Below are 16,705 nucleotides of genomic sequence, written 5' to 3' on the forward strand. Positions count from 1 at the left end.
AATAGAGGCAGCTATAAAATACGCGTTATCAGCCAACGTGTATTCTGCAAGTTATAAGTGCGTGAAATCATCCTCAAAGCTTCCTTTGTGACTAACTGCGTATATTTTGCCAACTCGTAAGAGGTGAAATTCTTCGACACAAGCTCTAAGTTGCGATGTTCTTGTGTTGTCATAAACCCCATCCGACTTCATGCCTCTGCTCTCTCAGGGCTGGCGCTGTGACAACTGCCGCAGACCAGGGGCTGAACCCGGTCACGAAGGCTCAACTGGCCACTCCTACAACCAGTATTCGCAGAGATACCATCAGAGAACAAATACTGTAAGTGCATTTGCACCCTGCGTGTTTCTCCCCTAAATGCAATTAGGCACATAGCAGGGAGCCTCTTTCTGTAGGTACCTTTCTTCTGAATGAACCAATTTTTAAAAACTTTTAAGACTTAAGAGTAGAAAGAATATTGTATCCTGTAACATAATTTGGGTTCTCTTGAGCATCTCCCATTGCCCAATATATAGCTAAGCTCTTAAAGCTAGACATATTTTCCTATGCATAAGTAATTATCACAGTAGCCACCCTCCCCTTTTTTCCTCTGTAGCCTTTACAGCATTGCTGTTAATTTTTCTTCTTTTTTAACAGAATGTCAACTGCCCAATTGAGTGCTTCATGCCTTTAGATGTACAGGCTGACAGAGAAGATTCCCGAGAGTAATATTTCCAACCCAGAGAAACAAGCACGGATCTCTGTCAAGGTCCATCCAAACTGGAGTGATATTAGCAGACCCCAGCTTAGTTTGTTTCTTTCTTAAGCCCTCTGCTCTGGAGTAACTTCTCCAGCTTCAGCTCAATTCACAGCTTCTCCAACCATCACCCTGGGAGTGTTTTTAGACTTTTCTCATAAATGGAGCAGTATGTTGCCAGCTCTCCAAAGTATTCAATACTGCTCAGTATTTTAAATGAAATGATTCTAACTTGTGATTTGGATTGGGATCAACAGGGAAGCACATGCACCAACCAAGATACAAAATGTCTTGAAATGATATTACCAAAATTTTCAATAGGAAAGTTACCCAAACACTTCTGCTTCCACTTAACTATCTGGCCCACAACACTGTAGGAACAGCATGTCCCTGTTGCTGTGATATTTGAAATATCCACAGTACTCACTATTTCCAAATGATTCTAGTATTGCCTAGAAATCTTTCTCTTACCTGTTATTTATCAATTTTTCCCTGTATTTTTATATGGAAAAAATTGTATTGAAGACACTTAGTATGCAGTTAATAAGAGGAATTTGGTCTAATTATGGTTGGTGATTATTTTTTATACTGTACATGCCAAAGCTTTACTACTGTGGAAAGACAACTGTTTAATAAAAGATTTACATTCCACAACTTGAACATCATGGCTTCTTTTTTACATACAGAAATTTGGGGGGAAAGAAGAATCTTCCTGAATGTTTTTTCTTTGCTATTCAGCAAACATTTGAAAAACCATGATGGGCACGGCTCTCTAAATTTTGGTGATTTATGTACAAGCTTTTCTAAGTCTGTCACTCCCCAAACCCAGATTCAGTCTTGTCATTTTATCTCTTCAGTAATGGAGATAACTTTATATTTTCCGCTTTACCAGATTTAGGTGGATTCAGATACTTAACTTGCTAGCTAGCTCTTCAGAAGTATAATCGAAACAACCTTTTCATTGCTCTTTTCTAACCATTATAATTCTTTCCTCCCTCCCACTTCCTTTCTGTCCTTCATTAAATAAACATTTATTCGAAGCGATTACCTGCAAGGAAAATAAAAAGATGACTGAGATGTTAAAACTACTTAAATCGGGAATCCCCTGGTGGTCCAGTGGTTAGGACTCCTCGCTTCCACTTCACGGAGAGCGGGTTTGATCCCTGGTCGGGGAACTAAGATCCTGCATGCTGCACAGTAAAGCCAAACAAGACAAAACAAAACAAAACAAAAAACCACCAAAAAACTACTTAAATCGCATGGCATAGAGGGGTTCTGTCTTAAGGAAACGCTGCAGTATAATAACGTCAATCCAACTTGTTTAAATGCCAGCTGACCCTGGAGTGCCCCAGATGAACAAAGTGTGTGTAGTCCTGGTCTACAAAGGCCCTTTTATTTTTCAATTTAACTTCGGGGAACCAACAAATCTAAAACTTTGAGATTAAATCTGGCATATCCAAAATAGTAGAATAGCAGCACTGGAAACAGTCAATTATTAATTAGTAAAAGATTAGTCATTCATAATATTCAAGACATGGAAAACACTTGTTTATACACCACTGTAACAGAATATCAATAAATAACTGGCAATAAATATTAAGACTAAATACAGAAAGAGATTTCCTCAGGGTTCATTGGTTTTTTAAAAAAAAACAAAAAACAAAACTCATGTTGGAATGGATTTAGTTTATAAAATTCCTTGCCATTTGGCATCTCATTAGGGAGAGGTGTTTTTTTTTTTTTAACATCTTTATTGGAGTATAATTGCTTTACAATGGTGTATTAGTTTCTGCTGTATAACAAAGTGAATCAGCCATACATATATATATATATCCCCATATCCCCTTGCTCTTGCGTCTCCCTCCTACCCTCCCTATCCCACCCCGGGAGAGGTTCCACAGTCTAATTTGACAGGACTCCAGCTCAGATGAGTTTTCCTTAGCAGGACACAGACTCACACCCCGGACTTCTGTTAACATCACTAAACTTTCAGCTTTGTCAAGCCAGTAGTTACCAAGAGAGCTGCTTTGAGCATGTGAAAAAAAGGAAGAACCACAGGAAGAACAGATCATGATGATATTAAATGACTGTCCCACATACGTGGGTCATCATTGTTCATGGAGAGAGAATATGACCCAATACAAATTCACACACGGTGTAAGGGGAAGAAGCCCCACTGTAGACACACACCAAAGAGAAAGCAGGCTCCTGCCTCCATCTTTAATGTGAAGAGGAAGCCCAGGTACTGAACTTGTGAAAGTCTGCACCTCAGCTCCATCCTATTGAAAGGTCTTTACATTTAAAAACATAATGAAAGAACACCTTTGGGTTGAGACTGACTTTGCTTCAAACCACTTATCTAGAGACAAACCTAAAACTATTTTCCCCAACATGAGTTTAAGTAAATCCAGTTGGACTATATTAATTAAATGGATAGTGAGCCCATCAAAAACTTGCACACTGAAATGTAAAATCTGCAAGTTCCACATTTAAGATTTTAAAAAGCACCACTTTTTCCAGAATGTCTGCTAGATTCTCAAAAGCAATATATTAAATTTACAAATGAAACTCTTTCAATACTGAGTCAGTAACTACATGTAGATAATCAGAACAAATTAAATTTCAATGGTCTTTTATGTTTTGGCATCACAAGGCAAAACGGTAAAACTTTCTTTTTTACTATTTCTCAGCAAAATCATTCAAACACAAGGATTTCCAAAGATCTTTTACAGTTTTTACTGACTCATGTTACTGTTGTTCCTGAGAATTGCCTTAAGCAGGCCAGACTGAAAAGGCATAATTAAAAGACCAATCTGGATTCAGGCAAGAAACTGGCAATTCAAGCAAAGTCAGATAAAAGTAGTAAATATATGAGTTTAAAAAGAAAAATCATAATTTTGAAGCTATACCTTGTCTTGCTGGACGTGATTTGCAATAATATTTATTGTTGAGTATTTTTGTTGTTTTCAGCTCTAATGACCAGAGTGTTATGCAAGTTAGTCAGTATACTATCACTATAAGCCTGTAAGGCACACGTTCTGCGGAGATGAATAAAGAAATGCTCAGGTAGAAATTACAAGTATAGGAAATGACTTTTCCATTTAATTATATTTCCATTGAAAATTCTATTCCATTTCTAGTTGTATGAAACTCATTAAAGTGATTAAGAAACACACATCAGCACATTTAAGTGCTGAAACTGCTTCCTATTCAGTAAGTTCCCATTACTGCGACAGGGAAAGTGGCAGGCTCCAATTAAAAAATCCCATTTTCAGGAGATACATTTCAACCATTAAAAAAAAGATCACTCTTGGGACTTCTCATGTTTGGGGACATTTAAAGATTACCACAAAGGCTGATAAAGCAGACGCAGCACAAAGCAGGGTAGCACCTTGCCCTGCCCTGGATTTTTCAGACTAAGAAATTTATTTTTAAAGAGTATAAATGGCAGTCATATTTGAGATGCAAGTTATTATCATTGCCACATCATCCCATTTCATAGTCTCATTAAAATAAGAGATTCAATTTGAATTGCAAACAAAAATCTACATAAATTACAACGGAAGAGAAGAAAATACTGTAAGTAATAAAAGACCAAGAGAAATGATGCTTCAGCTGAAAGCCCCAAACGGGAAATTCCTTTTTTAACATTCCTCAGCAGAGTTAGGTATGAAGGTATGAGATATGAAAGCATGTTTTACATTTCCTTGAATTCCTCTTTAGAGACGTAGAAGTTCTAACAATCTGAGGAGCCAGATTTATCCTATTAATGGCTCTTGTGTGGAGCCTCCAAAGGCTTGAAGTTACTAGCTTTGCTTGGAGGTGGCCAGCATGGGGTGATTGTCAGCACCCAGTGCTGGCTAGGGCTGGAATCACCCATCCTGCAGGCAGCCCATCCCCCAGCAGACTGCCCTTACGGAAAATACACTGCAGGCCCAGGATGCTCCCAGGGAGCTCTTTGCATCACGGTACCTCAGAAACCACCATTTCGTTCCAGAAGGAAACCTTGCCTCTGCCAGGAGGCTGCTGGTCAGGATTGTACAGTGAAACCTGCTGATCCGTAAAATTCAGCATTAGTTGTAAGATGCCGAGCCAAGCGCCGAACATGCCACTTTGGTGGAGAAACTGGAACCCTTTCATACACTGCTGGTGGAAAAGTAAAATAGTGCAGCTGCTGTGGAAAACAGTTTGGTGGTTCCACAAAAAGTTAACCATTGAGTTACCATATGACCCAGCAATTCCACTCCTAGGTATATACCCAAGAGAACTGAAAACATATGTTCACATAAAAACTCCTACACGAATGTTCACAGCACCATTTTTCGTTAACAGCCAAAAAGTGGAAACAACCCAAATGTCCATCAGCTGAAGAATGAATAAACAACATGTGGTCTGTTCATACAATGGAATATTATTTGATCATAAAAAGGAATGAAGTATTCATACATGCTACACCATGAACCTTGAAAACACACTAAGTGAAAGAAGTCAGGTACAAAAGGTCACATAATGTATGGTTCCATTTATACACAATGTCCAGAATAGGCAAACTAACAGAGACAGAAAGTAGATTAATGGTTACCAGAGGGAGAGAAGAATAGAGAATAACTGCTAATCAGAATGGGGCTTCTTTTTGGGGTGATGGAAATGTTCTGGAACTAAACAGTGGTGATGGCTCTACAACTTGGTGAATATACTAAAAAATCACTGACTTGCATTTTATATGTGTATTTTATTTCAACTGAAAAAAGTGGCACTTTAGTTACAGAAAACCTCAATATCCTTTTACTTACTGGTAATGTTACCAAGGCTGTTGCCCCAGCATCACACCCCTGTCCCTCCCTCAAATGGAAACCAGTTACTCTTATCTAAGTTTCAGGAGGAAACTGCAAAGAGAAAAAACCAAGAACTGGTTAGAATAAACTAGACCCAAGATGGTGGAAGATTTGACTTCCAGTACACTTTGAGCCTCATTCTATGCTCCTTGTAATACATTAGCATGCTAAGTGACACACCCACCAGCGCCGTGACAGCAACTGTAAAAGCTCATACAAAGACTGAAAAGGAGTGTTGCATCAGTCTCCAGGTCCAAACCATACCCCTATTCTCAGATAACTCGTGGATATTCCTTCCCCTCTTTCCAATTCCCTCCCTTTTACCTTGACCCTCCTATATATTTGGTGTCTCTGCTCTAATTGGGTTAGGAAGTTGATTTGTGAACTAGGTTCCTGCTTCTCCATTCTTTGACCATTAAATAAAGTTTGTGCTGTTCCAGTCTCAACATCGGTTTTGTTATTGGCAAAAATGGAAAAAATAGGAAAAAGAACCTCCCTGACCGAGACAAGGGGTCCCGGCCTGGGCTAGGACCCTGGTACGGGTCTAGTCGACCAATTCGGTAGCAGTGAAGCGGTTTGGGAAAACAGAGTAGATGAAAGATTTAAGAGAGACTTCCCTGGTGGTCCAGTGGGTAAGACCGCGAGCACTCGATGCAGGGGGCCTGGGTTTGATCCCTCATCGGGGAACCATATCCCGCATGCATGCCTCAGCTAAGACCCGGCACAGCCCAAATAATAAAAAAAAAAAGATCGAAGGAACTCAAACTTTCTGGCTACCTATTCAAAAACTAAGGCAAAATCCAACTTCCACACATTAGTATCATCTTCCACTACCTTCCATGCCCCATATACACAAAAGCATTATGAAAATAATAAGTAGCATTTTTTTTTATGAGCAGTATTTATCATATCTGAGGTGGTGTTAAATATTTTGTTTCATTTACTCCTCAGAGCAACCTGAAGAGGTAGGTACTGCAACATCGGTTTATAAGTAGAAAGTGAGGAAAGGCTAAGTGAATCACCTACCATCACACAGTTTGTTAGTAGCAGAGCTGGAACTTGAACCTGACAAACTGGCCCTGGGTTGTGTGCTTTTAACCAGGAGCTATTCAGCCTCCTTGGGAGCAAATGCATCTCCATTTTATAGATGAGAAAACAAATTCCAAGAGGTTAAGGCATGTGCCCAAGATCAACAAACTGGTGAGTGGAAAAACAAGGGAGGGATGATCATAAACGGCCCAAACGTGGTTTCCTAGAAGGAAAGAGGGGGCCGTAATCAAGAACAGGTATGGGGGGACATGGCAGGGGAGCTGCTGGCAAAATCCTTTTTCTTTACCCAGTTGGTGGTGATATATGTCTATTTAAAAATTATTCTTGGGAATTCCCTGGTTGTCCAGTGGTTAGGACTCGGTGCTTTCACTATCGAGAGCTGGGTTCAGTCCCTGCTCAGGGAACTAATATCTGGCAAGCCGCGTGGCATGGACCAAAAAAAAAGATTCTTCAAGCTGTAGATGCTTTAAGCACTTTCCATAGGCGTGGTTTATTACAATTTATTTTTTAAAATAAATCTGTGCCTGTCACAGTGTTTAGCAAAAGTGAGCTTTAAGAGTGTCCAAGAATGGAAGGCACTGGGAGCTTAAAGACCTGCAGGGACTTGCGCTCTCAGGAAGGGACAAGGGACTGGGCTTCAGAAAGAAGGTGCCTCTGGAGGAAACAGGATGGGTTCAGGGTGCCCTTGGTGGACTATTTACAAATGAGTGAGGGGTCATGCTTTTCTTCCTGGGCCCCAGACGCTCCCCCAATTCAAATCACTCTTTACTGATCCAGATGTTTTGTTATGGGTTTTCTGCTCAGTCTAGAGTAACCCATTTCTCCAAGGAGTCCTGGATCCTTTTATTAGATAATGGTATTAGAAACCAAGATCTTAGCATCAGGTACGCTCATTGCCACTGGGGTGTCACACTTCTTGGCCCTTTCAGTTGATATAGTCATGCATTTTAAAGTGTAAGAATATTCATTTAAAAATTATTTTTAAGTTACTTTTAGATTAACTGATTGAAATATTTACAGATGAAATATCTATAGACTTTGCTTCAAAATAATCTGTGTTGAGGCATGAGAAGTGGGGAAACAGATAAAACTAAAGTAGTCATAAGCTATTATAGCTGGATGACAGATACATAGAATTTTACTTTTTTTGTGTTTATCCCAAAATATCCATAATAAAGAGCTTTTAAAAAATGAGAAAACTACTTATAACTACATACTAACAATTTTGAAAACTTAGAAAAAATGGTCAAATTCCTAGGGGGAAAAATATACCTTGCTAGAACTGACTTAGAAATAAAAATTTTATTTAAGAAACTAAAGCAATTATTAGAAAACATCCTATGATATTTATTGGTGTTTTTTAATTTTCTTAATAGCAGAGTAGATTATATTGGACTAATCCTCCTGCAGATAATTAGGAACACTTGACGAAAATATTAAAAAATCTATTTAAAGCCCCTGGAAGGCAACCAAAAACTGGTGGAAACCAGAGGGGATCAACCTTCAAAGGGGATCAACATCAATTCTCCACAAACTGATCTACAGATTCAATGCAATTCCAATTAAAATCTCAAGAGGCTTTTTTGCAAAAATGGACTAGTTGATTCTAAAATTTACATAGAAATGCCAAGGACCTGGAACAGCCAAGAAATCTTTAAAAAGACTATTATGAAGGACTCACACTACCCAATTTCAAAATTTACTATTAAGCTACAATAATCAAGACAGTGTGGTGTTGGTATTAGGACAAACATAACAGTAGAACAGAAAAGAGTCCAGAAATGACACACAAATATGGTTGAGGCAACAAGGCAATTCAACAGGAAGAGCTGTCTCAACAAACGATGTTAGAACAACTGGATAAATGTATGGAAAGAAATGAAACTTGACCCATGCATCACTTTAACACTGGAATAGATAACAAGACCTAACTGTAAGAGTGAAAACTATAATTGCCTAAAGGAAAACATAAGAGAAAAATCTTCACAGTCTTTGGATAGGTAAGCGAAGGTCTCTAGTTTTTAGATGCATAAAGATGCAAAGATGAAGATGGGATACAGGATGAGACTTTTCTGGAGGAGACCCTGAGATGGGATGGGGTAGGGAAGTTGGGGGCACCAAATGTTTAGAATAAGTTACTGCTCAGATTCTAGCTTCTGTTTTGGGAGATGAGGGCACATTACTATTACATTACTGAAAATATACACATAGACCAGTCTGTCATGAACTACAGACTATGATTATTCCAATTCTTTATGTCTGAGGTCCAAAATTTAAAAATTACCTCAGAAAGTATTAAAAGGAAATACTCTAAAAAGCATTTTGAGGGAATGCACAGCGGTTAAGGATCCACCTGCCAATGCAGGGGACATGGGTTCGAGCCCTGGTCTGGGAGGATCCCACATGCTGTGGGGCAACTAAGCCCATGCACCACAACTACTGAGCCTGTGTTCTAGAGCCTGCGAGCCACAACTACTGAGCCCATGCACCACAACTACTGAGCCCACGAGCCACAACTACTGAAGCCCACGCGCATAGAGCTCATACTCCACAACAAGACAAGTCACTGCAATGAGAAGCCCGCACACCGCAAGAAAGGGTAGCCCCCGCTCACCGCAACTAGAGAAAGCCCGCACGCAGCAACCAGGACCCAATGCACCCAAAAATAAATAAATAAATAAATTAAAAAAATATTTTTAGAAAAAAGCATTTTGAGTCTTTAAAAATTAATATTGTGCCTGCATATCTGGGCAGTAATGGTGGGTGGAATTTCAGCTCTCACACGGTCCTCTTTTCTGCAAATGTAAAACAGTGATTAGAGAATGAATTAATTTGATAAATCTGGACATAAGTATTTATATCTAATTGAGATAGTTTGTAGTACCATTCTTTAAAATATTTACGTAAACGTGTTCAAACCGTACAGTGTTAAATGGAGAAACAATTCTTCCAATAATTATACCCTCAGTGTTAAACCTTTGGTCAAGGGGAGATAGAATGCACACTTAACAAGTTATAAGCCAAAATATGTACCAGCTGTTTATTGCTACCTAACAAAGCACCCCAAAACTTTATGGCTTAAAGCAATACATAATCTGTTTCTGTGTACCAGGAATTCATGAGAAGCTCCTTTGAGCAGTCCTGGCTCAGGTCTCTCAAGAGGTGGCAGCAAGATGTCGCCTTGAGACTGGAGCTCCACTTCCAAGGCAGGTCACGCACATAGCGGGCAGGTAGTGTTGGCAAGATAGCTTCTCTTTCAGCAGGGCTGCTTAAAGGTACCTACAGCATGGCACTGGCTAACTCCAAGAAACTAAGGCTGAAGTTGTAATGCCTTTTGCGGCCTAGCCTCAGCAGTCACACATCTTTCCTAAAGTATTTTGTTGGTCACACAAGTCAGCCTTGTCTTCAGTGTGGGAGGGTACTAACTATACAAGGGCTGGAAGGTTAGTCAACATATTAACGACTAGAAGGATAACCTTAAAAAAACCCGTCAGAAATCTTTTAATTTAGGGAAAGTGGTTAAGGACATGGGAAGAGGGCAGGACTCAACTTTTAAGGTGAAAGATGACAAAAGGTTTCAGTTGGCCTTCGGTGTAATATGTGAACCATCAGGACCACATGGGCAGGGCACATAAACGCACAGTTATGTCCTGATGTAGGAAGGCACTGCCATCCACTGTGCCCTACTTCTGGTAGTAAACCTGGGAGAATACCAGGTCCATTTTTGGGCACCAAACATTGAATACATTTTTTAGGTAGCTCCAGAGGGGGCATCAAGGACTGGTTTAAATTATGGGAAGCATTTCACTTAACACAGGAAAAAGGAAGTACTGGCAGTATCCTAATGTCGGGCCAACAGAAGCTTTAATCCCCCCTAAGTTCCTAGTCCACGGGTTACAATCTGCTGTTTGTTTAGAAGGTAGTCAACCACACTCTTTAGAACTATGATTAGAGGAAACTCATGAGCAGAATCCCCTATGAGTAAACTAGCGGGACTTTAAGATGCCTGCGCCACCTGCTATGGTGGCTGCTCAGTTTCTTTGGTTTACCTAATGATTTTCAGATGTTCACACAGGTAACATTTTGGGATGAGCTGAGCCCCAGGAGGCAGGGATGCTCCTGTATTTCTTACAAATGACCACGTGTAATGTTTGTCAAACTAAAGAGCCTGTAACTAAGACACATTAAATACAACTACCAGACACTATGGCTCCAAGATTATTAAAATTTAATGCTTTATTTTTTTAAAAAGGTTATTTTCAAAATTCCATATGTGATTTTTCACCTACACATAGGAAGGGTATAAAATAATGCGTGAAGAAGTCAGTGATGGAAGAGCCGGAGATTTGTGTGAGCGAGGATTATTCCCAGCTCATCGCAAGCCTCGATCACAACTTTGTCAGCAGTGGAACCGGAAGGGGCAGCGATGTAGGCCACGCCACTCTGAGGGGGAGACAGAGACGGACTCTCATAACACAGCCTCATGCCAAAACACGTCCAGAATCAACCCGTCACACCCAATAACAAATGCACGCTAACAGCGATTCACACTGCAGACTTATTCGGTCAAGAGGCAAAATAACGGGATTTGGGTTGTCCATACAACAAAAGGAGAAGTCAAAATAATACTCTAGATGTTACTGATATATCACATCATCATAGCCTGGATATATAATATAACTCATAGAACTGAAAAATCAGAAGCAGCATCTCTGAAGTGGTTGCTGCATAATGACCAAATCCATACACACACCAATTCCATACTTACCCTTTTAGCTCTGTCTACATTGTCCCGGAAAGGAAAGAAAGCATCAGAGCTGATGGAAACTTCACTAAGTTTGTCAACCCATTCCCTCTTCTCTGCCTCGGTTAATAACTCGGGGACCTGCTCAAACAGTGCCTTCCACTTGATCAAATCTTCACCCTATGAGTGGGGGCAGAGGGGAAAGACAGGTTTTACACCATCTTCAGTACTATCTGATACAAATCAGAATGCCAGAAAAACACTTGGGCATTTTTCCTAGGACTTAATTATAAATAATGACTCATTTATACCCAAGTCCATATTTCTAGAACCTTTTTTTGATGCTGTATAACATTTCATTAAGAAAGAAAATTAATCTTAAGTGTACCAAATAAAGACTGTACCATTTACAAGCCAGTTTATTCCAAATATATTTTGTTCTTTAATCTCTAAGTTAAATCTACTGCTTTATATCCCTGTATCAAAGCAAGCAAAGAAACAGATAATTTCTAGAAGTACATTTCTACAATAATTAGTCTTAAGTACAGAGTCTGTCTAATAGACCAACCAGAACATGACTCAACAGTATTCATTTTTAAAAAGTACTTCTATTTAGGGTTTAAGCCAAAAGGCTTAAACAATATACTTTTATTCTTATTCACTGTTTGAAGCATTTCCTGGTTACAAAGCACACTCTCCAACGACACCTGTTGATCATGTCATGGATTCCTATCCCTGAATGGACAGCCCAGTGGAGTTGACTCGCCCCCTCAGAAGACCACTGAGTTTTTGATTACCAAGCTTCTCTTTGTGTTTTGCATCCGGTACCTGTTAAGCATTTCTATTTCCAGAAACTGGGCTAAATCCTATTCTTTTAGCAGGCTACCTAATACTTGCAATTTTAATGCTCCCATATACTTGCTTCAAAGTAGAAAACATTAAAGAACATGAAATATAACACAAGTACACTGAGTTGTTAATGGAGCTTGTAGAAAATGTAGAGGGACATTTGTTACCTGCTATCAAGTAATTTGTATGCAATGTTAAATACACACCTATCACATAGTAAGCATTATGACTGGCACTGTGACAGACACCCAAGATGGGTGAAAAACAGCCCCTGTCATCAAAACTTATAATCAGGGACTTCCCTCATGGTCCAGTAGTTAAGAATCCGCCTTCCAATGCAGGGGATGCAGCTTCGATTCCTGGTCAGGGAACTAAGAACCCACATGCCACGGGGCAACTAAGCTCGCATGCCACAAGTACTGAGCCTGCGCACTCTAGAGCCCGCACACCACACCTAGAGAGTCCACGTGCCACAGCTAGAGAGAAGCCTGCATGCTGCAACAAATCTTTAAAAAAAAAAAAAAAAAAGCTTATAGGGACTTCCCTGGTGGCGCAGTGGTTACAAATCCGCCTGCCAATGCAGGGGACACGGGTTCGAGCCCTGGTCCAGGAAGATCCCACATGCCGCGGAGCAACTAAGCCCATGCACCAACAACTAGTGAGCCTGCGTGCTACAACTACTGAAGCCTGTGCACCTAGAGCCCACACACTGCAATGAGAAGCCTGCGCACCTCAATGAAGAGCAGCCCCTGCCTGCCACAACTAGAAAAAGCCCACGCGCAGCAATGAAGACCCAATGCAGCCAAAAATGAATAAATTTATAGGAAAAAAAAAAAGCTTATAATCAACAGGGGAGGTACAAACATACAAAACTAAACCAGTGGTTATAATCTAAAAAGACATATGATCTGTAGTGTCAGAAAGGGATAAAGAATGCCAAAGAAAGGTAAATGAGACAGAAGAAGTTTAGATTAGTAAATTTAGATAATACAGAACTTCAAGAAAAATATCTTTTATCTTCGTAGTGATGAAGATAGTCTGTTACACAGAAAGGGTAAACATACTAATACACTCCACCCACACTCAACGACAGCCCTTTTACCTCTCCGATGGTTCCAGTAACATACTGATCGATGGCGTTGGAGATTTCTGCTCTCTTCACTCCAGTTTTAAACTTCATGGAAAGCACTTGTGGGTGATGTCTAAGCCACCAATAGTTTGCCTTATCCCCGGCAAGGCGTGTGCAGTGTATCCGAGACTGCTGTCCAGCTCCAATGCCAATAACCTGAAGAATGAAGAACACGGACGTTAAAATGAATAACAACACGCTTCTCAATGGATCTTTTGTGCATACTCCCCCAAATCCATCAATTTTGTGGGGGGAAAAGAAAATCAGGCTGAAATAAGAGAAATACAAATAATTTTAAAGTCATTAAAAAGGTTAAGTGTAACATGTTTTAACTATTATTGGTATGTGTTACCTCTTCAGTGAAATTTGAGGTATGGCTATTAATTAATATCTGGAAGTTTCTAGAGCTCCTGGACATCAGTAGTGAAGCGTGGTCTTGCTGGAACTTATTAGACAAGTAGCCACAGTCTCCCAGGTTTTTGGTATTACAGATTAGCAATCTTGCAACAGTAGGCAATCACCTAAATTCCGAATTTGAAAGGGTCTTCCAGGTCACATGCCAATTAACATCCATCCTCCCCTCCCACCTACGGGCCAAATAATTTAACAAATGGCTAGAGAGGAGCTCAAGGCACTGTGAGAAGAAACAGTGCTAAAGCCACAGCAAAACCAGGTTTATCCTAGAGCTAGGAGAGGCCCAGTGATGAGCCAGCTCAGTCCCGCATCCTATGGCTTTTAACCAGGAAAAGTTAAATACCTAGCTTAACATCAGATAGTAAAAGATGTTCAGTATTTTGACTGTGGTAGTCAAAACTCTGTGCAAACTGGTCAAACTCTACACTTAAAAAGGGTGAATTTTACTGTATATAAATTATGCCTCAGTAAACCAGATTTTTCATCATGTTAACTCTTAGTCTACAGATTCTTGGTAAAATAACATTAAAAGTATAAATAAAAATACCCTTTATGCTGCAAAACGATGGGCTAGTGGGTGGCAGTATGTTCTACTCCCTCTTCACTGGAAATGCTACCGATAGGGACGAGGGGAGCAAAAAAACTAGTTCCCTAGCAACCATTGTCCCCTAACCCAAAACGTGCCAACTCGTTCCAGGCAAGAAGCAATAAGAACAATTTTAACACTTAGTTCCAAAGATACTTTGTATTCATTACTGAGTAAATACTGACAAACCGAGAAGAGAAAAACTTGGCAAATTTTCCTTTTCAAGCAGTCTAGTTCCCAAGACGGATGGATTTTTGAACATCATCTTGCAAAACAACAGTCCTCCCAAGGTGAGTCTGACAGCTTGGTTACCTGCCCGTCCCTGGCATAGCACACGGAGTTAGACTGAGTATACTTGACAGCAATGGTGGCCACAGTGAGGTCTCTGAGCGCAGATTCCGGCAACTAAAAAAACACAGAATGGTAAATGGGGCTTTTTTTTTTTTTTTTAACCTTCATTTAACTTTTAGCATCTTATGTGTCCCTTATAACAGACCTATAATATAGTTCTATCCCTCAAATGAGGGAGTGAAATTAACTGTTCATAGGAGACACTATCATGTTTTACTGAAAGAATCATATTTAACATATTTGTCATGGAACTCTGTGCGACGCCTAATGCGTCACAAACTCAAATTGATGCCATTTTGCAACAAACTTTGGCTTAAGCCTCTTTACGTATCACACTAGATATGAAATACCATAACCACTCCAAAACTGACAAACAGTATTTTCTCTATCACAGTAGCACCGAATAACTGGAGATGTGATAAAATTTATGTTCAAAAAAAAAACATTCCCTGGTGGCGCAGTGGTTGAGAGTCTGCCTGCCGATGCAGGGGACACGGGTTTGTGCCCCGTCCGGGAAGAACCCACATGCCGCAGAGCGGCTCGGCCCGTGAGCCATGGCCGCTGAGCCTGCACCTCTGGAGCCTGTGCTCTGCAACGGGAGAGGCCACAACAGTGAGAGGCCCGCGTACCGCAAAACAAAACAAAACAAAACAAAAAACCACTGAGAGTAATTTTCACAGACACTACAAATAACTGTGATGCACATACAGCCAAGACTGCTCAGGAAAAACCAAATTAGGATCATTTTTTGGTTTGCCTAGAATATTCTACATAGAAAGTATTCAAAAATGTATTATGTACTACCGGTTCAAACGAATGAAACAACTACTATAACTAAAAATGTCACTATCTTTAATATAAAGAGCAAATACAAATTGAAAAGAATAATAATGATCTATGTTGGTATGCTAAGCGGACAAAAAATATAAGCACAGCTAATTGATAAATTATCTAACTGAAAAACTGTTAAGTCAGACTTCATCAAAACTAAAGCTGCTGCTCTTAGATAAAGATCCTGTATTAAGAGGATAAAAAGACAAGTTACAGACCATGAGAAAATATTTTGCAAACCACATATCCAACAAAGAACTAGTATTCACAATATATAAAGACCTCTCAAAATTCAGCTACAAGAATAAAAATATAATTAGAAAATAGGCAAAAGACATGAAGAGACATTTGAAGAAAAAGGATATACAGATTGCAAATAAACACATGAAAAAATGTCCATCACTAGGCATTAGGGAAGGCAAATTAAAATTATGAGGTATTGCTACACACCTATCTAACAAGAAAGCGACAACACTGAAACCTGGTAAGGATGCAGAGAAACTGGGATCATGCATATGTTGCTGGTGTAACATATAAAATGATGCAGCCTCTTTGGAAAACAGTCTGGCAGTTTCTTAAACTACATATGCAACTATGATGCCAGCCAGCAAATACACTCCTGTGTCTTTAGAACAGAGAAATGAAAACTATGTTCATACAAAAACCTGTTCATGAATGTACAGTGAATGAAAGTTACAGGAAGGGAAACAGATTAGTAGTTGCCCGAGGTTACAGAGGAGGCAGAGGCAGGAGAGAAGTGAGTGTGGCTATAAAAGGCAACAGAAGCCTCCTTGTAGTGAGGGGCATGTTCTGTGTGTTGACTGCATCAATGTCAATTATCAAGGTTGTGATGCTGTACTAATAGTTTTGCAAGACACTGTCCATTAGGGGAAATGGAGTAAAAGATACATGGGAACTCTTAAAACTGCATGTGTATCTATAATTTTTACTTTTTAAACTCAAAATTAAAAGCTTAAAAACCACTGTTAGAATTTTTTAAGAATTTATTATACTAAGGTACTACTGATGTATTGATAGTATATCCTTTTCTATCTGTATTTGCTCTTTGCCAACTATACATTTTATTCCTTTGGTTCTAAGAAAGATTAATAACAAAAGCCAGCCTTCTTAGCTGCCTACCTTCAAATACAACCCTAGTATCCCGAGTTAGGATCAAGGACT

The 16,705-nt window shown here is 39.6% G+C and overlaps 2 protein-coding genes across 10 annotated transcripts in view; one reads left to right on the forward strand and one right to left on the reverse strand.

Annotated features, from left to right (window-relative positions):
• Positions 1-1,388, forward strand: part of FN1 (fibronectin 1) — a 69,545-nt gene extending 68,157 nt beyond the window's left edge. For all 8 annotated transcript variants that reach the window (XM_022567625.3, XM_089916399.1, XM_030760483.2 and 5 more), the window contains 2 exons: positions 209-319; positions 635-1,388. In XM_022567625.3, coding sequence (XP_022423333.1) covers positions 209-319; positions 635-706 — 183 coding nt within the window. In that variant the 3' untranslated portion in view covers positions 707-1,388. The remainder of the gene's footprint in view (positions 1-208; positions 320-634) is intronic.
• Positions 1,389-10,830: 9,442 nt separating this feature from the next.
• Positions 10,831-16,705, reverse strand: part of ATIC (5-aminoimidazole-4-carboxamide ribonucleotide formyltransferase/IMP cyclohydrolase) — a 30,487-nt gene continuing 24,612 nt past the window's right edge. The window contains exons 13-16 of one of the 2 annotated variants that reach the window (XM_022567618.3): positions 14,654-14,746; positions 13,315-13,497; positions 11,388-11,543; positions 10,831-11,062 (exon numbers count right to left, since the gene is read on the reverse strand). In XM_022567618.3, the coding sequence (XP_022423326.1) occupies positions 10,943-11,062; positions 11,388-11,543; positions 13,315-13,497; positions 14,654-14,746 (552 nt within the window). In that variant the 3' untranslated portion in view covers positions 10,831-10,942. The remainder of the gene's footprint in view (positions 11,063-11,387; positions 11,544-13,314; positions 13,498-14,653; positions 14,747-16,705) is intronic. The other variant, XM_022567619.3, reaches the window with a different exon arrangement.

The sequence above is a fragment of the Delphinapterus leucas genome, chromosome 8, assembly GCF_059928025.1.
Source record: "Delphinapterus leucas isolate spDelLeu-1000000601 "Yukka" chromosome 8, BTC_Dleu_Yukka2, whole genome shotgun sequence".
Classification (NCBI taxonomy): Eukaryota; Metazoa; Chordata; class Mammalia; order Artiodactyla; family Monodontidae; genus Delphinapterus; species Delphinapterus leucas.